The sequence below is a fragment of the Olea europaea genome, unplaced genomic scaffold (assembly GCF_002742605.1).
Source record: "Olea europaea var. sylvestris unplaced genomic scaffold, O_europaea_v1 scaffold2878, whole genome shotgun sequence".
NCBI lineage: Eukaryota > Viridiplantae > Streptophyta > Magnoliopsida > Lamiales > Oleaceae > Olea > Olea europaea.
In genome coordinates this window covers 29,781-46,648 of record NW_019247320.1, presented here as the reverse complement: position 1 = coordinate 46,648, position 16,868 = coordinate 29,781, and the positions used below count along the sequence as shown (strand labels likewise).

The following is a 16,868-nucleotide window of genomic DNA, read 5'->3' as shown; positions in this document are numbered from 1 at the left end:
GGGCCACCTAAACAAATGATTGGTTATTTGAGTGTTTGTGCACGCGTTAGGAGTTCATTTTATTTTTCTTTGGCAGCTCTGGGATGGGGTTGGGGGAACTACTGAACTTTCCTTGCTTTTGGCTACACCATTATAGCATGAGTTCTGAAAAAAATTGGAGCACATCTTATGCCGTTAGGTGTGATGGATGTAGTTTCTCACATTTAATAGTTACCTTCTTAACATCCACAACTTTCAAAATGGTAAGTGAAATCTTACCCGATACGTTCATTTTTACGTGAAAAGCTTTTAAACCACTAAAGCACGGATAATATCAAGCATGTGTATGCTGATTTGATGCTGAAGTTTAGAGTTCCAACTTCCAAGTATGTTCCTAACATGATCTTCCATGCATTTCAAGGCTTCAAAAAACCAGACTGGAAGAAAAAGGAAACAACCCGTATCCTCTTCAGGACCTGCCAATAGCTCCGGAACTGCAAACACAGCAGGGCCGTCTCCAGGTTCCCAACCTTCAACACCCTCCGGAGATGTGATGTCGATGCCTGCTTTGCCACACACTGGCAGTTCTTCAAAGCCTCTTATGATGTTTGGAGCTGACAATGCTGGTACTCTTACATCATCAAATCAATTGGTGAGAATAAATTTTATCTTTTTGTCTTAATAGATAAAACTTCTATTTAATAGTAAAAAGTTTTCATTGGCATTTTGGCAGTGGGACGATAAAGATCTTGTGCAATCTGATATGGTGGATCGCTTTGTGGATGATGTTGAAGATAATGTTGAGTCCTTTTTGTCTCACGATGATGGAGATCCCCGAGAAGCAGTTGGTCGTTGCATGGATGTTAGCAAAGGTAAGTAAGATGTTAACCTCTTCTACTAGCGTAATGCTTTATAGAAAATTTCTGGAGTTCCTACGCTTTTAAGCACTATGGAGATTATCCATCTCATTTCAACTGTATTTTGATGTGTTCTAAGAATATTCTTGAAAGACCATTGATTATCAATTATGTTTTGCACAGTTACAATTTTTTTTTTTTTGTTTAAATCTGGCGTAATGTTTTTCCTTTTTATTTCTACTTATGTTATTTAGATTATTTTCAACTGTTGCCATTTGATATGTAAAACATGTGGATGATTTCCTAGCATAGATGCTTCTTTTTCAATCTTCGTCCAGTATCCTTATGGAAGATAATATATAATGTAGGCTGAAAACATAGGATTATAACATCTGCGTAGGAAAAAGAAATCAATTAATCTTTTTCCCCACTTTATATTCGCAATAGATCTTAGCCTCAGTGTCTGTGAGGGTCCTCCCCCATTCAGTGAACTTCTCTATGGATGATGATTTTAGGTTTGTTTTAATGTGTGGTCATATGTATTTATGGAAACACCACTATGTAAATTTAAATTAGTTTTGTCTCATAGTGATTCCACTTTTGAAAACCACAAACATGATAAATAACTTGAGAGGAATTTCTTCTGTGTGGGAAGCTTCGGAAAATAAGTGAAATTCAATTCTGTGTTCCATTCATTCTGATTGGTTGCCTATGATCTTCAGGGTTCACATTTGCAGAGGTCAGTTCTGTTCGTGCCAGTACTAACAAAGTTGCGTGTTGCCACTTCTCAGCAGATGGCAAGCTGCTTGCTACAGGCGGCCATGACAAAAAGGTGATTATCAAAGTGGACAGACAATTATTTCCATTTAAATGCACAAGTATTCTTTTGAGCATCTTTGTCTAAGCTTAAAAGTAACATTTTTTCCCAGCTATGTGTTGAGAGTTTTAAAAGTTACTTTTGTTTTCTAGATTGTTGAGTTCAAAAATTTACTTTCTTAATGTCTTTACTTTTGGAAAAGTACTTTTAGTTTTTCTTGAGCTTAGCCAACCATGCTCTCAGTATCTAATTTATGCGGCTCTAACCTTAACGTTTAGCATTGTTGAATTTGCTAGCTCACGCGTGTAATGTCAATTGGTGCAGGGTGTTTTGTGGTCTACTGATAATTTGAAGCCAAAATCTGCACTGGAAGAACACACGTCATTTATTACTGACGTACGCTTTAGTCCAAGCATGGCACGGCTTGCAACATCGTCTTTTGACAAAACTGTCAGAGTTTGGGATGCCGACAATGTTAGTTGGGAAATAGTCTATATAATTGCACGTTCTCTTTTTGTGAACTTCCATTTTCCTCTACCAAATATTTTCTTCCCGTTAATGTTTTGTCATCATATCCTATTTGGAAAAACATTTTTCACTGTGAATAAGGACTGTTATTAAGAATGTCTTTCTATGCAATGCCATCAATCAACATGGGTCTGATACTCATTTTGCTATTTTTACATATATATATATTTTTTTAAGTAATCTGTTCATTTTTCCTGGTTAAATTCTTTTTCTCACAGAGAAAAGTGTTGTTTGGCTGAAGTTTTAACATTGCTTCTTTTTGCTTTTGACGTGGGAAATCAAAGGGAGACAACATCACTTTTCCCTATATCATGGATGGATGGACGGACTCTGGAAATTTTTCCAGACATTTAAATTGGTAATATGCAATGACATTAGCTTACCTTTATGTTGATTTGTATTGCAGCCGGGCTATTCACTTCGTACCTTTACTGGACATTCCTCCGGAGTGATGTCCCTGGATTTTCATCCTACCAAAGAAGATCTCATCTGCTCATGTGACAGTGATGGTGAGATACGATTCTGGAGTATTAACAATGGTAGCTGCACAAGAGTTTCCAAGGTAAAAATTAAAACCATAGACAAAACTACACTTGAAAATTTGACCATGTCTCCTTCGACTATCTATTTTCCCTTTACTTTTATTTATTTTCCCCTTGCCCCTGGTCCTCATTAGGTAGTTGTGAAGGCATTTAATTTGTGTTATATTTCCTAATTCGGTTGGATTAGGGTGGCACTGTCCGAGTAAGATTTCAACCTCGTCTGGGAAGATATCTTGCTGCAGCTGCTGAAAATGTTGTATCTATATTGGATTCGGAGACACTGGCTTGTCAACATTCAATGAAGGTTAGTTCCCCGAGCCCCATGCATGGCAATGATATTTTGGAATGTTGATTATTTGTTTGGGTTTGTAAGCAATCATTTAACGTAATGCTCAACATGTACCCATCAAGTGATATAATTGAAAAACGGTTGTTAAGAGAAAATCAAATAAATACTAGGAATTTGTGTTCATTTGAGATCAATTTTATTATCTTTTCAAAGCTAAAATGATGTACCAGTGCAAGTTAACTAGCATCTGAAAATTTTAGAGTACGAGAGCCTAATAGAATTATTTCTGATATTGAAAAATTGCTCAAGTCTACGGCTCACATGTTGGAAATGAAAATACTGGTCTAGAAATTGATTGAGTTGGCTGATAATTGATAATTGGATTAAATAATCTGTTTGCATGTTTGTTGCTGATTGTTCAATGAACAGGAACGGAAAGATATTTTATTGTTTTTTCATTATTAATAAGAAATCTGAATGGATGCTTCTTCTAGATATGGATGCATAAAATTATGAGTCAGTGTTGGTCAATTACATGTTCTCAACATGAATTCTCTCTTTTATTGTTTTTGCCGCTGGGTTGTGAATTGTTAATTGACGTCTTCTCCCTAACTTGATGTTTCTATATTTACTGTATCACTATAGGGTCACACAAAACATATTGAGTCTGTTTGTTGGGATACTTCTGGCGAGCTCTTGGCATCTGTCAGTGAGGATTCAGTGCGAGTCTGGACTCTTAGATCTGGGAGTGAAGGTGGTTGTTTGTACGAGCTTAATTGTAATGGCAACAAATTCCATTCCTGCGTTTTCCATCCTACATGTCCTTCAGTGCTGGTTATTGGCTGTTACCAGGCAAGTCATCTCTTTTGCATTCTATAATTTTTTTTCTTCTTTCTTCTCTGTAGTTTATGAATTTGCATAGGTTGTCTTTGACTAAACCAACGAGCTCATATATATGCTATTACAATTTTATATCAGCTTCACACCCAAAGGAGAGGATAAAATAAGCTAAATGAAAATGGTTGTGTAGGGGATGATTAAGCTGTGAACTTCTCGTCTATGCCATCACCATGGATTCACCATTCTAGGTTTTAGCCACGAGTTATGTATTTAGCTAGTTAGCGGTCGTGGTTAAGTTACATCTGGTAGTTTGTCCGTGTGTCTGTTGGATCCGTGGTTGGTTGGGTACATGCCAACTCGCCATTCATTTTCAATCTGTGTAATCATTGTAATGTTGGCACGAAGTTTTAGCCTTTTTATTTCCTTGGTTGGTTTTAGCCTTTTTACATCGCTTCCAGCGAAGCATGTCCAACGAGGCTACTCATTAGTTTGGATTTGATATTTCCTTGTATATGACATCACTGTAACCATTGCTATCTAGTATTCATTGCCAAACATGACACGTGTAAAGTTCCTTGCCTCAAGATACGAGTTGATCACTACAAGTAAGATGCCTCATTGATCGACTGCAGCCCTTCATTTTCCCCTAAAATAATAGCGATTTTAGGGATGTGGATCGAGATTACTCCATTTCATGTCGTGCACAGGGCTTTCTATTTTTTTTTTTTTTTTTAAAGATTTGTGGGTTGACTTTTCGGTTAAGTTCCAAGCCGACTCCTTTTCTAACTACTATGATAACTCTTTTACAGTCACTGGAGCTGTGGAACATGTCCGAGAAGAAGACATTGACCCTTCCAGCTCACGAAGGATTGATTGCTTCTTTGGCTGTATCAGCAGCCTCGGGTCTCATTGCTTCTGCTAGCCATGACAGAATTGTTAAGCTCTGGAAATGACGACGATCTAGATTATTTTGGCAGGATCTCTACAGATGTAGTTTGTATTTGCATTGTAACAAATACTTCAGTTTTCCTGGTCCTTACATAGGAACCAACTCTATACTGATACTGTTCTCTCTTTTGACTGCCGTTGTTAACCAGTGAAAAATGTACTTGCAATCTGCAGAAGCTCGTGGGATTAGGTTGTGTGATATCGAGGACTAGACCATATAATGAAGAATATGTATTGAACCTACTCAAAAAATTGCCCCGTGACATGATTATATATTATTATTTTTTCTTTAATATTGTCGAATTGTCAAGTCTACTTAAGTGAACAAGTTTTGACCAGCTTCAAAAATATACTGTTCTAAAGTGGCCTGTTTTGAACTACATAAATAATATTAAACAAAACAATTTATATTTACATTTTGTCCAGTCGTGTACCAAATTCGTCTGCATTTGTTAAATTTTATTTGTTTTAAATAATGTATTGCACGGAGCTTGGTCGAGCCTTCATTATTTAACAATTTATTTATTTATTTATTTTTCCCCTTTGTGAAAAAATTAAAAAGAAATAAAAGGGGTCGTGGCTCCAACCCAAAAAATGAAGAGAAAATGTTAGGCAATGTTATAAACTAATGAGAGAGAAAAAGAAAATAGAGGAAAGTCAATAAATTTGTGTATTTTAATTAGAACTAAAGTTTCATATTTATATGATAGAATTAAAGCTACAAGGAATGCAACAGTTATAAAGACTAGGGTAATAGGGGTAGAAAGTTGAATAAGGACTATTATATTTATAATACTTCCTCTTTAATGATTATTTACACAATAATTACCTTCCCAAAATATTATTTGGTTAAGAAGTTCGATGAGACAGAAATGTCAACAAACGAAAAAAAAAAGTACAAATAATTTGTAGTAAAATGTTGCATTATTAAATTCTTGTTAAGAAAATTCAGTAGGACAAAAACTTAATTGAAGGAAAAATGTACAGCTACTCTCCCTTATTTGAATTCTTGTATCAAGTAATCCATGTCTTGTATGTCAATGTTTTTAATATTGCAATTTCTAGTGAAGTGTATTTCTTATTGTCTTGTATAGTTTTCGAATAAGATCATGTTCATACGAGATATTTATCAATCTTTGATGACTGTATTAATATGATGATTCGGAAAATAACTCTTGTTGATTTCTTCAGGAGTTCCATACATATCAGAGTATTATTCTGAGGATAAATGTCTTTTAAGTTATGGATATTCATTGCGCAAAGAATATGCATCGTTAAAGTCTTATTAGAAAAAATCCTGTGAGAAAAATTCTAATGAAAGAAAAGTAATATATTATTTTTTTGAATACGTTACAAAAGTTGTCTCGTTAAAAATCTTGCCAAGAAAATTTAATGGAACAAAATTTTGACTAAGAAAAAAGAGTACAATGCATATTTATCCCCTTCATGATAATATCATTTGATTTATATGCTTAATGCGTGTTAAATCTTTCTAGGTAACATTACCAGTAATGTTGGATAGGTTGGCTATAATCAAATTTATTATATGCATGTCAAATTGCATGTATTGTAAGACTAATAAAACAGAGATGTGCTATGACATCCACAACATAATAATTTATCTATTTTCACAAGTATTCGATAAATGCATTATGTAAAGAGTTGTAGATTTCATGTTATGACTTTACTTATTCTATATTTATTTTGCATAAGTATATACATTTAGATGTTCGGACTGTAGATTTTGAAACTATAAATTTCTATAATAAATTCAAATTTGATAAGATTGCATTTCTTTTATTTAGCCAATCATTATTTTCGATCGATATGTTTTGATGAATTTATTCATAATATGATTAGTACATCATGCACAAATGTGTTGTAGGCAACTTTTTCGTTTTCAATTCTATTTTTTCTCATAGCGACATAACTTATTAAGATATTTCAATTTTCTACATTTTCAGGTACCTGAACATCTTTTGGAGTTTTATAATTTTATGTCTAAATACTCATCGAGCGTATGTGCCTCCTTAATCAGACAATCTTTGCTAATTGTTCCATTTTTGTTTTATTAGAATTGAATATCATCATGTTTTAGCGCGTGTTATAAATTTGTCAAATATAATATTAACTAATTGTCTTCCAGGAAGTTAATTCAAACTGGAGCATTTAAAGCTGGCATGTGAAATATTGTTGATCTCTTTGGTCGGTAAATGTATCTAAATGAATTATTTTTCAAACTTCTAGTTTGAATTATCTTTTGCGAGGATTTAAACAATGATATATTTGTATGTTATTTTTAGCTTCTAATTCCTCCCTCTAATACAAAGAAAATTGTCCAACCAACAATCTACATTATAAAATATTGCCCGTTTGAAATAAGGGTTCAAACTATGCATTTATTCTCAGTATTCTTAACTTTTTAATCTTAATGCAATGTAGTGTATTAATTGAATATATATTGCACTATCAAATACTTAGATGAAAAAACAAGGCTATGATCATGAGCCAATTATAATAGGGAGTAGTTGATATTGGCATGATACATAATAGCATTCCCTAAACAAAAATAAGAAGTACTTTGTTCTCAATTAAATTAAATTATTGGAGGCGTTTAATAAGCAACAGTGTTAAACCATTTATTGAAATCCCAACTAACATTTATTAAAATTTTGAGATTTATGCTCACTAGCATTAACAAAACATATCGTCTTGATTGTATAATCTGAAAATTATACTCATAATTTAAAATTTGAATAATAATTTCGCAAATTTTATGTTGCAAACACTATACAATCATCTAATGGATGTATCGAATTTATCATAGACAAAATAATATCTAGATGGTCCATGTGAAGGATGACGGGGCCTCATATCATCCTAATTATTTTTCAAACATTATGATTCTCAATAATTGATTCTCAATTAAAAAAAAAGAACAAACATTATGTAGGAATTCATTAAATTGAAGAATAAGAACTCTTCATTGAACGTTTGAATTCTCAATTTCACATAATTATTAATCAAGTGATAATCCAATTGATCGTGTCAAATAATAATATATTCAGTAATTGAACTTCTTGTTCAATGCAATATATACAATTTCAATAATTATTCAATCAAACAAAAAACATAGTTAATCTCAAAAATATAATTAACGATGATATAATCATACAAGAATCAATATCAAACATGACATGAGTTGTATATTTTTTCAAGGATAAATACCGGTTCAAAATAATATATTTTTCTAAATATATGAAATATTTCACTATTATTTTTTCAAGGATAATATATCATGCCCCATTAAAATGGGATTTTGGCCAGTTTTGGGGCAATCTTCAGTTTTTAGGGAGATGTGCAGGTCCCAAAATGAACATTCCGAATTTACCCTTCAACTAGATGGCGGGAGTTTATTTTAAAGTTAAGGAATAGGAGGGTCATTTCTGAAAATTGATTTTTACAAAACGAGGACAGTTTGGAGATTTTGGGTTTCAACGTATCTGGAAGATTTTGACTGCCGACAAATGTTCTGTGCACTTTATAATTTTTCAATATTTAATTTACTGTTGAAAAATGATAAATCTCATTACAATTAGGGGTTATTAGCCTATTATTCTTTTAAAATATTAAAATTTTAATCTCATACTCTTCGTAGGAAATAACTTATTATTATTATTCAAAATATAAATCCCGTAAAGATTTACTCTTCATGAATAAAAACATATTTATGTTAAATTTTACTTAATTATACTCTTCGAAATCAAGTAATCTCTAACTAGAATATAAATAATAATGTAATACTTCAAGAGCAACAATATTTTGTGTGGCTACACCTCTTTGACAGCAATTCTCTTCTGATTATAATGAAAAAGTTGACCGCTATATACAGGAAATGGGCCCCCTATAGCAGTCATTTTTGACTGCACTTATCTAGTCAATTAAAATTTTGATGAAAAGACCTCGATGCCCCTTTATTTTTAACATTCAACACCATTGCAAGGACCTTTTTGACATTCCAAATTATAATAAAAGACGACGACAAGTTTTTGTCAATTTTTTGCCAATTTCTCTTCGGACATGGGGCCTGTTGACTGTATAGCACGATCAGATTTTTCATTATAAAAGGTTGAACTCCAATTTTAAGGGTCCCACATCGTCCCGTCTCTGGAGTATCGTGAGAGAGATTAATCGCGAGATGTGCCCAGCAGGTCAGGGAACAAGAACTGCATGTACACTGGTGCCTACAAAGAGTCTCAATCTATGTTTCAAGAATCGAACACTCACACTGCAGCTACAATCAAGGTTGAGTATACATCACCTTATCCTTTACACCACTGGAATATGTCCCGGGAGGCGATCAGATTTTTCATTATAATCATGCAATAACATTATCAAACAAGCGCTTCTTAATAGACAAACTTACGAGCACTTTTTTATGACTATACTTGTATTAAAAAGAACGAGAAAGAGATAATTAATCAAACGATAAATAAGAAACATCACATATGAATACAATAAAGTTGTTAAGTCTTTCACGCATGCACATGAAAATATGGATGCAGTCATGTGCATGAGCGAACACATTCATTAGTAAAAACTAATCATTATCCAATATTAGAAAAATCATTCACATAGAAGGTAGTAGAATGTGATCGGTAACAACCATTCTCCCTGACTTGCTGTGCGCGGCAAAATTGATTTTGGTGTTGGAATAAATTAATTAGTTGTATTAGTGATCTGAACAATATAATACAGAAATATAAAATTTATCGTCCGATCGAGTCTCGTGACAGCACGATATCCTAAAGTGAAATTGTCCGTCAATAATTGCTACGACCTCCGTGGACAATTACTCCCAAGATACAACGATCGTAAACCACTTGTGCAGCAATCACGAATAGTTTTCTAGAACTCTCAATTGTATTCCAGAATAAATGTAAAAACCCGAATATAAGAAATTCAGAATATGAAAGGAGGGTTGATGTAAGATGATTTTTCTATTGTCTTTTTGCGTGTGTTTTTCTCAAAACGAGATATGGGTTTATATAGGCAAGATTGTAGTAACAATCTTCACCATGTTAATGCAGAATTTTAATGACTAAGTAGTGGGTGTTTTAATGATTGTTAGTGGGTTGTTACAAAAATAAACAGTCAGAAAATACTGGCTAATTTTACCCATTAAATAATAAAGCAAAAAAAATATTTATTTTAGTCAAGGGAGCCCAAGAACCCATGACCCCAAGGCCCCAATCAAGACATTTTAATATCTGCGTAGGAAGTGACTCGAACCCCTGACATCCCACACAAATGTCACATTTTCCATTACTTTGACACTTTATCTAATTTGATTATTTCTTTCACATTTTATATTTGTACCACAAATATATAACATTTGGTACACATCACACATGCTTATTGTTCATTTTGAGAATAAAAATATTATTCATATCCTTATGAATCCGAAAATATATTATGTTATTTCCTTTACTTGTATTGGGCATCTTTACTTTGTTCGATGAGAATACAAAAAATTGCGGCTATAGATAAGAGTGCACACGCTTACGGTGCCGCCTTCCTTTTTTTCATTCCCAGATAATACTAAACCTTGAATTATTTTTAAAAAAATTAAGCTATCACATTGATAATGTATTATAAATTAGAGAGAAAAAAAGCAAAAAAAAAGTCAATAAATTTGGGTGTTTTATTAAGATTAAAGCTCTATATTTATTAGGAAGAATTATGACTACAAGGGATATAACGATTATAATGGCTAAAACTACAAGGGAATAAAAGTCATTCATAAATATTACTATATTTACACCGACAAAATAATTTATAGACGTTAATTTGTGATGGAATACGTACTTATCTATCCTAAAAAGAGAAAGAGTTCGTTAAGTTAAAAAAATCAAGGTAATTCTACCAAGGTACATGTAATTAAATGGGCATAATACAATCAAATAAATATTTAACGGATAATTACGTAGAAAAAAATAACACGATCAAATGTGAAAATCTTCCCATTCAAATGGAAAAATTGCATGCCTTCTGCCATCTCAAATCTTTATGTAATATAAATAAATAGGTAAAGGAAAACAGAGCAGTCAAGAGATACAACAACAAATTTTCACGTGAAAATCTTCCAATTCAAACGAAAAATTCACATGACACCCCTGAACTCGGGAGAAATTTGGGTGGGGTGGTCGCACCATCCACGTGGTGCAACTGCCCAACCCCGATTCGCCACCTATGTAGAAGGCCCACTCACCTCGAGGGTGTGTGGCAGCCCACCCATCGAGATGGTGCACATTGATAAGGCGGTCGCACCGCGCGTACCTAAGTTTTTCCCCTAAACTCACCCCCATTTCACAAATCTTTTAGCTAATAAAAATAATTAGGTAGATCAAAACAACATGATCAAGGAATATAAAAATATTTCTTCTCGTGACAATCTTCTAATTTAAATGGAAAAAAAAAAAAGTCACCTGATCACATTCCCATCTCAAATCTTTAACTAATAGAAGAATTGAGTACGACTTTTTGTAATACAAGCAGACGATATAATTAAGCCCCCGTTTGATCCCCATTAAATTCAATTACATTACATTACATTTTTCTCTCTCATATTTTCAACCACACAATCTTCCATAAAATAATATTACACGTAAACCGAAAACATTTCATTCTTTTTCAACCACTCATTTTTCTAAAAAATACTATTCCTCCCATTTTCTTTTCAGGTAATGGGGGTCAAACAGGGGCTAAGAATCTTATCTGCTTTCATCAAATTAATATCTCCCGCGAGCTTTGACTCACTCAAGCTTTGATAAATTTCTTACAAGTTGTATCAAATGGGACAAATATGTGTGAATACAAACAAGCACTTAAAAAGGCATCTTGAATAGAAATAATGATAATAGCAATCCAAACGCCACTTAAGATGCTCGTAAATGAGAGCTAATAATTAACATGTAAAATAGTGACCTTTATGAATAGTATAGCGACTATTCCCACTATCTCTAACATGAACTCGATAAAATTGAATTCTCCACATATTATATAATATGCGGGATATTGACGCAAGACCTTGCTGATGACCCGACCCGACCCACATGAACATGATAAAATCAAATCTTGATCAAAGAAAGAGCCTTCCCACGATGCTTATTCTTAAGACTAATATACTCTTTCACTGTCAATGAACGATATATTGGACTTGGAAGCTTATTCAGTGGCCCAATAATGGATTCCACCGGAGGTCCATAAAAGTACGCTACAGAAACTCTATGCCTATCCTGATTCGGAACTGCACGGTGATAAACTGTAGGGAGTCTTCCATTCGATAAAATGTGCAATAAGTCTCCTATATTCACAACTAGGGCTCCGGATACTGGAGGAACAGGTACCCACCCGACTCCATTTCGATGAATTTGGAGCCCTTTTGTTTCACTCTGGTGAAGAATAGTAAGGAGGAGTGAATCCGTATGTGGGGCTAACCCGATAGCTCGATTCGGATCCGGACAGCACGGATAAGAATTCAGTTGCAGTGCACCATCGGCGTCGGATTCGTGAATAGATGATACAGAAATCACTTCTTCTTCTTCTTCTTTAGTTATGTCTAAGAACTTGAGGATTAGAAGCATGATTTGATAGGCCAATGATTTCATCCTTTTTTGATAATTATCCATTACATTGCTGCAAAATAAAGAAAAACGGATAGTACGTTTGATTTGATAGTATTCGGAAAAAGATAAATAAGAAAAAAAAATATTCGTCCTACTTCTTTTAACTGCTTCAATTTTTAGACATGTAATTTAACATGTATATAAGTCATAGATTTGGGTATCTTTCTTAAAAAGTTGTACGGACTTTCGATGAAATAGAATTTGGTACGTACGTAGATGAACGATTTGTTGAAGATGAAATCTAAATAAATATATTTATACCTTATTATGAAGCTTTTAGGTATGAAAGTACCAATAAAAATCTTACCAAAAATCTTCATAGCCATGGGGCCAAAGTTCCTTTGCATGCTCAACTGTAGAGCCCATAATGGTGAAGCCCTCATGCCACATTAACTTGGAGAAAAATGGCGATATCCTAGCAACGCCGTACCCGGTGGCTCCACCAGGTGCTCGTAGGGCCTTCAATTTATGTTGAGTTGGAAGTGAAAACAATTGTCGAGCATGTGACTCGACATTATTGACAAGAATCGAGGAAACACCGTGATTAATCACGTGAAACATACCCCAAGTTTCGCATGCATTGCCAACAAGCTCCACAACATTTGGAGCACTTAGATCAATAATTGGTACGCTAGATTCTTCATTCTTCGGCGCATGCTTTAGATGCGTATATTTTTCTGAGTCGTGATCATTGACGTGATCAGACCATATATGTGAATCTGGTAACTCATGAATGGAGTCGAAATCAAGAGGAATAATATGTTGAAGACCGAGAGGACTGTCACCATAGGCTTCTGAAAGAGTGGCCATGTCATTGAGAACTTAATCATGTAGTAATTATCATCTAATCCCATATTTATGAAATGAGGTTCCTTGCATTTGATTTTATTCTATTACACGTGGCCAGAGCGTCTGTATGGACAAAGCGTTGTCGTATTGAGGGATTTTCAGACATTTTCAAATCTATCATTAATGTTTGATTTGTTAGTTTTAACTTATTTGTTGTTGTTTAGACCCTGTCTGAGCATTTCTCTTCTGTCACTTTGAAGCTCAAGAAAACATTTAATTCTATTCAAAAGTCATTTTTTAAAGTACTAAAACGAGTTGAGATCTGCTGCATTATCACTTCAGTAAATGACTCACAACGTCAATTTTTATTAGCCAATGAGAGTTAGACAACATGCTAGACATTATTATGTTATTTATATCGTATTATAGTGTAATCTTTCGAACTTTTTTGAAAATAAATGTATATCATTAAGGAAATCTTGAAATAATCATTAAACTGGTGCCTTTTTTTTTAATTTTTAATTTAATTTAATTTTATTTTTTGTTGGGTGGAAGACATCAACATAGCCTCGATGAGTTTATAATCTTTCTAACAAGAACTTACGTATCATGTCTCAAAGATTTAATAGAGGAAAGTTAAATACGAACATCATATCTCAACTCATGTAGAATGTCTCGTGCTCAAAATGTGTAATTAAATAAATACACATATATGTAAAACAAGTAAAATTCGCATTTCATTTTTTTTCTGGGAAAAATAAAATAAAATTGAATGTACTTTGTGTTGAATATAAAAATAATTTATTATTATTATTATAATAATTATTTTTGTTTTTATCTAGTGCATTATTTGTTGGTTTGAAGGTCAATTTGTGGGCACAATTTAATTCGGTGGAATGGAACTCAATACGCGTGTGCTAAAATTGTAATTTTGTTTAGAAAAGACAAAATTAAATACAAAAACAGTGAAAAGTATGACGCACAGCTGGACATTGCTTATCTGGTGAATATGTTAATGCATATTAGTCTTAATTTGTGGATGAATTTGAAAAGTTATATCACAGCTGATTAGATAAGAGAAGAAAACAAAGTAATCTTTTCCGCAGAATAAATTAGAACTATCAACTAAATGACAAGTGCAATTATCGATTAAAAGATGAGCATGACGATGTAATGTCTTTAAATATAATTAAATTTGGTCACACATACAATCCAAAAGTTTTCTTACCTAGAAATTCGATACTTTTTTCGACATGCGTAAAATAAAATAAAATAAAAACAGGTAGAAGAGGTTATCTGCGTTGAACAACGACGAAGGTAGTCATCTACAAATACTCAAATTGAAACAAGCCCGTGTCTTTAAAAGAGTATAAAAGTACTTCAAACGTAGATATATCTAAGGTTTTAAAAATTCGAGTTCTATAAATCAAAAGTTCGAGACCGGATACAATTTACTCTAAAATTTATTTTATGAATAATTCCCTGCAAGCACCATACAACCATTGGTAGCACTAGTATGGTGCATTTTTATTTTTGTCTGTTTTGATGAAAATCAATCAAAAATTGACAAGTGTCCAATCGACGAAATTTTGCCACGCTCTCTCTGTACGTGAATTCATACTTAATTTGGATACAACTTAAAATTTTCACTATTTACAAATTTCAACTTCTCATATAAGCTCAATGCCTAAAATCAAGCATCTTTAGAGAAGCTTAAAATTTGAGCTTTCTCTAAAACATCTTTAAATTGATCGACAAGTATTTTTTGACTTCAACAAAACATGCATTATATTACCAAGAAATTTTAAGCATTGTAAAAGTATCCACGTACACAATAAATGGTGCATTCCAGAAGAGACGCGTGGGGTCAGTGCCTCACTCGATGGAAGTGCAGAGAAAGGCTGCTCGTCAAGCCGTGTAGCTAAGATGTAAGTCGATGAATTCGCTCCTTAGGAATTAGCTCCAATAATAATACAGATGATCACAAGTTTCACGCCGTTAGTTCCTTGACCAATAATACATCAGACAGACGATAGTGTTACTTATATTGTTTGTCAAGCTTCAAAATCTAGCTCTTACCTTAAAACTGATAAGTGAGCATATTCACAGACAAGAAATGAGATGAAAAAAAGCTGAGGGAGTGGGTATTATATTATCAAGTTCTTTCCAATTTTGGGTCCTGAAAAACGATCAACCGAAAATTCGTTGCTATTTTGAGGATGGCTGATAGTTACCAATGAATTTTCCATAGGTAAAGTGTAAAACTTTTACCAACATAATATCCGTAGGTACAAGTATATTCATTACCAAACAAATTTCAGTTGGTAATGATATTTTCAATACTAACGGAAAAGAAGTTTGTTAAAAATTTATCTTTTAACGACGTAACTTTCCTTTGTACAAATATTACCATTAATAACTACATTTTTATTGGTAAAAATATTACCATTACTAACTAAATTTTCATTGGTAAAATTCTGTCTTTACTAACCTGATCCCATTGGATAAACTCTAAAAACTTTACATTACCAACTGAATTTTCGTTGGTAAAAATATTACCGTTATCGACCATATTTCCATTGGTAAAGTCTAAAAACTTTATCATTACCAACCGAGTTTTCGTTGGTAACTTTTTTCGTATGTGAAGTTCAATTTATTTATATATTAATAAAAATTACAATAAATTTATAAAACCTGCTATTTAATATCAAAACACAATAAATAATCAAAATCATCAAAATGCATTAAAGCTTTAATAGATGAAGTTAATACATTAAAATTCCAATGTATGAACATCATGTCTTACATATCATCATTTCATGATCCCGAGCCGGAAGGAAAATGAAAGTTTCGAGTATTTGGTTTCCTAAGCATGTTTCACACTGTTTCTTACATCTCGGCCCTATGATTTCTTTCAAGACGTACAGAGAGATTGTTAATCCTTTTATTATTTGCTTCTGTTGTATTTCATGTACTAGCCTGCTCTGACTTCAAATTATTTATCCCTTCATCACGTGCAATTATTGAATGTGTGCCAAGAACATGCGAAGTAGGTTGTCGAGGGCCAAGCCCATAAACATGACCGTTTGTCAAGGATTGCAGCTTTACTTAGCCCATTGACACTATTGCAGTCGCAGTTTGCCCAACTTCGACCGCACATTGTAAATATTATTTCAAGTTTGAGTTGTAATTTTCTTTTCATTGTAATAATTATTTTAGTTGTAAAATAGCTCTGATATTAGTAAACGTTTAGTATGATTCTCGTCTTTTAAACGTCTACTCATGTCACTTAGGTCTTTGTTCAGAATACTATTATAGGGGGTATTAGTTATTCAAAAATCTTTCAAACTCACTGGTGTCCGCCTCCTGCACCAGCAATTGTAATTTTCTGCTTTCATCAATTGTAATGTTCAATTTTCATCAATCAACGTTCAATTTACTTTCAATGTATTCAAATTCTCTATTATAAGCTTTCTACAAAATTGTAATCAAATTTTCTTTCGTCCCGACGCGACCGAGAAAAGGCTGAAGAAAGTCTAGCGGAGCAGACTACTGCCGCACGGTGTCCCTTTCTGTGCCAAGAAGAAAGGC

The 16,868-nt window shown here is 33.3% G+C and overlaps 2 protein-coding genes across 2 annotated transcripts in view; one reads left to right on the top strand and one right to left on the bottom strand.

Moving 5' to 3' along the window:
* LOC111384249 (transcriptional corepressor LEUNIG-like) overlaps positions 1–5,095 on the top strand; it is a 15,479-nt gene extending 10,384 nt beyond the window's left edge. Inside the window, exons 10-18 of the mRNA XM_023008510.1 lie at positions 77–242; positions 383–631; positions 713–851; positions 1,559–1,668; positions 1,978–2,127; positions 2,588–2,743; positions 2,911–3,027; positions 3,658–3,864; positions 4,662–5,095. Of these exons, the coding sequence (XP_022864278.1) occupies positions 77–242; positions 383–631; positions 713–851; positions 1,559–1,668; positions 1,978–2,127; positions 2,588–2,743; positions 2,911–3,027; positions 3,658–3,864; positions 4,662–4,805 (1,438 nt within the window). The 3' untranslated portion in view covers positions 4,806–5,095. The remainder of the gene's footprint in view (positions 1–76; positions 243–382; positions 632–712; positions 852–1,558; positions 1,669–1,977; positions 2,128–2,587; positions 2,744–2,910; positions 3,028–3,657; positions 3,865–4,661) is intronic.
* Positions 5,096–11,670: 6,575 nt separating this feature from the next.
* Positions 11,671–13,343, bottom strand: LOC111384251 (gibberellin 3-beta-dioxygenase 1-like). Its single transcript, XM_023008512.1, has 2 exons — positions 12,796–13,343; positions 11,671–12,498 (listed from the first exon to the last, which is right to left on the bottom strand). The coding sequence occupies exons 1-2, from the start codon at positions 13,296–13,298 to the stop codon at positions 11,931–11,933; spliced, it is 1,071 nt and encodes a 356-aa protein (XP_022864280.1). The 5' UTR covers positions 13,299–13,343; the 3' UTR covers positions 11,671–11,930.
* Positions 13,344–16,868: the final 3,525 nt, after the last annotated feature.

Coding starts and splice junctions, on each gene's coding strand:
- LOC111384251 (XM_023008512.1), bottom strand. CDS start 13,298: ATGGCCACTCTTTCAGAAGCCTATGGTGACAGTCCTCTCGGTCTTCAA. Junction 12,499..12,795: donor CATGGCTATGAAGATTTTTG/GTAAGATTTTTA, acceptor TTTATTTTGCAG/CAATGTAATGGATAATTATC.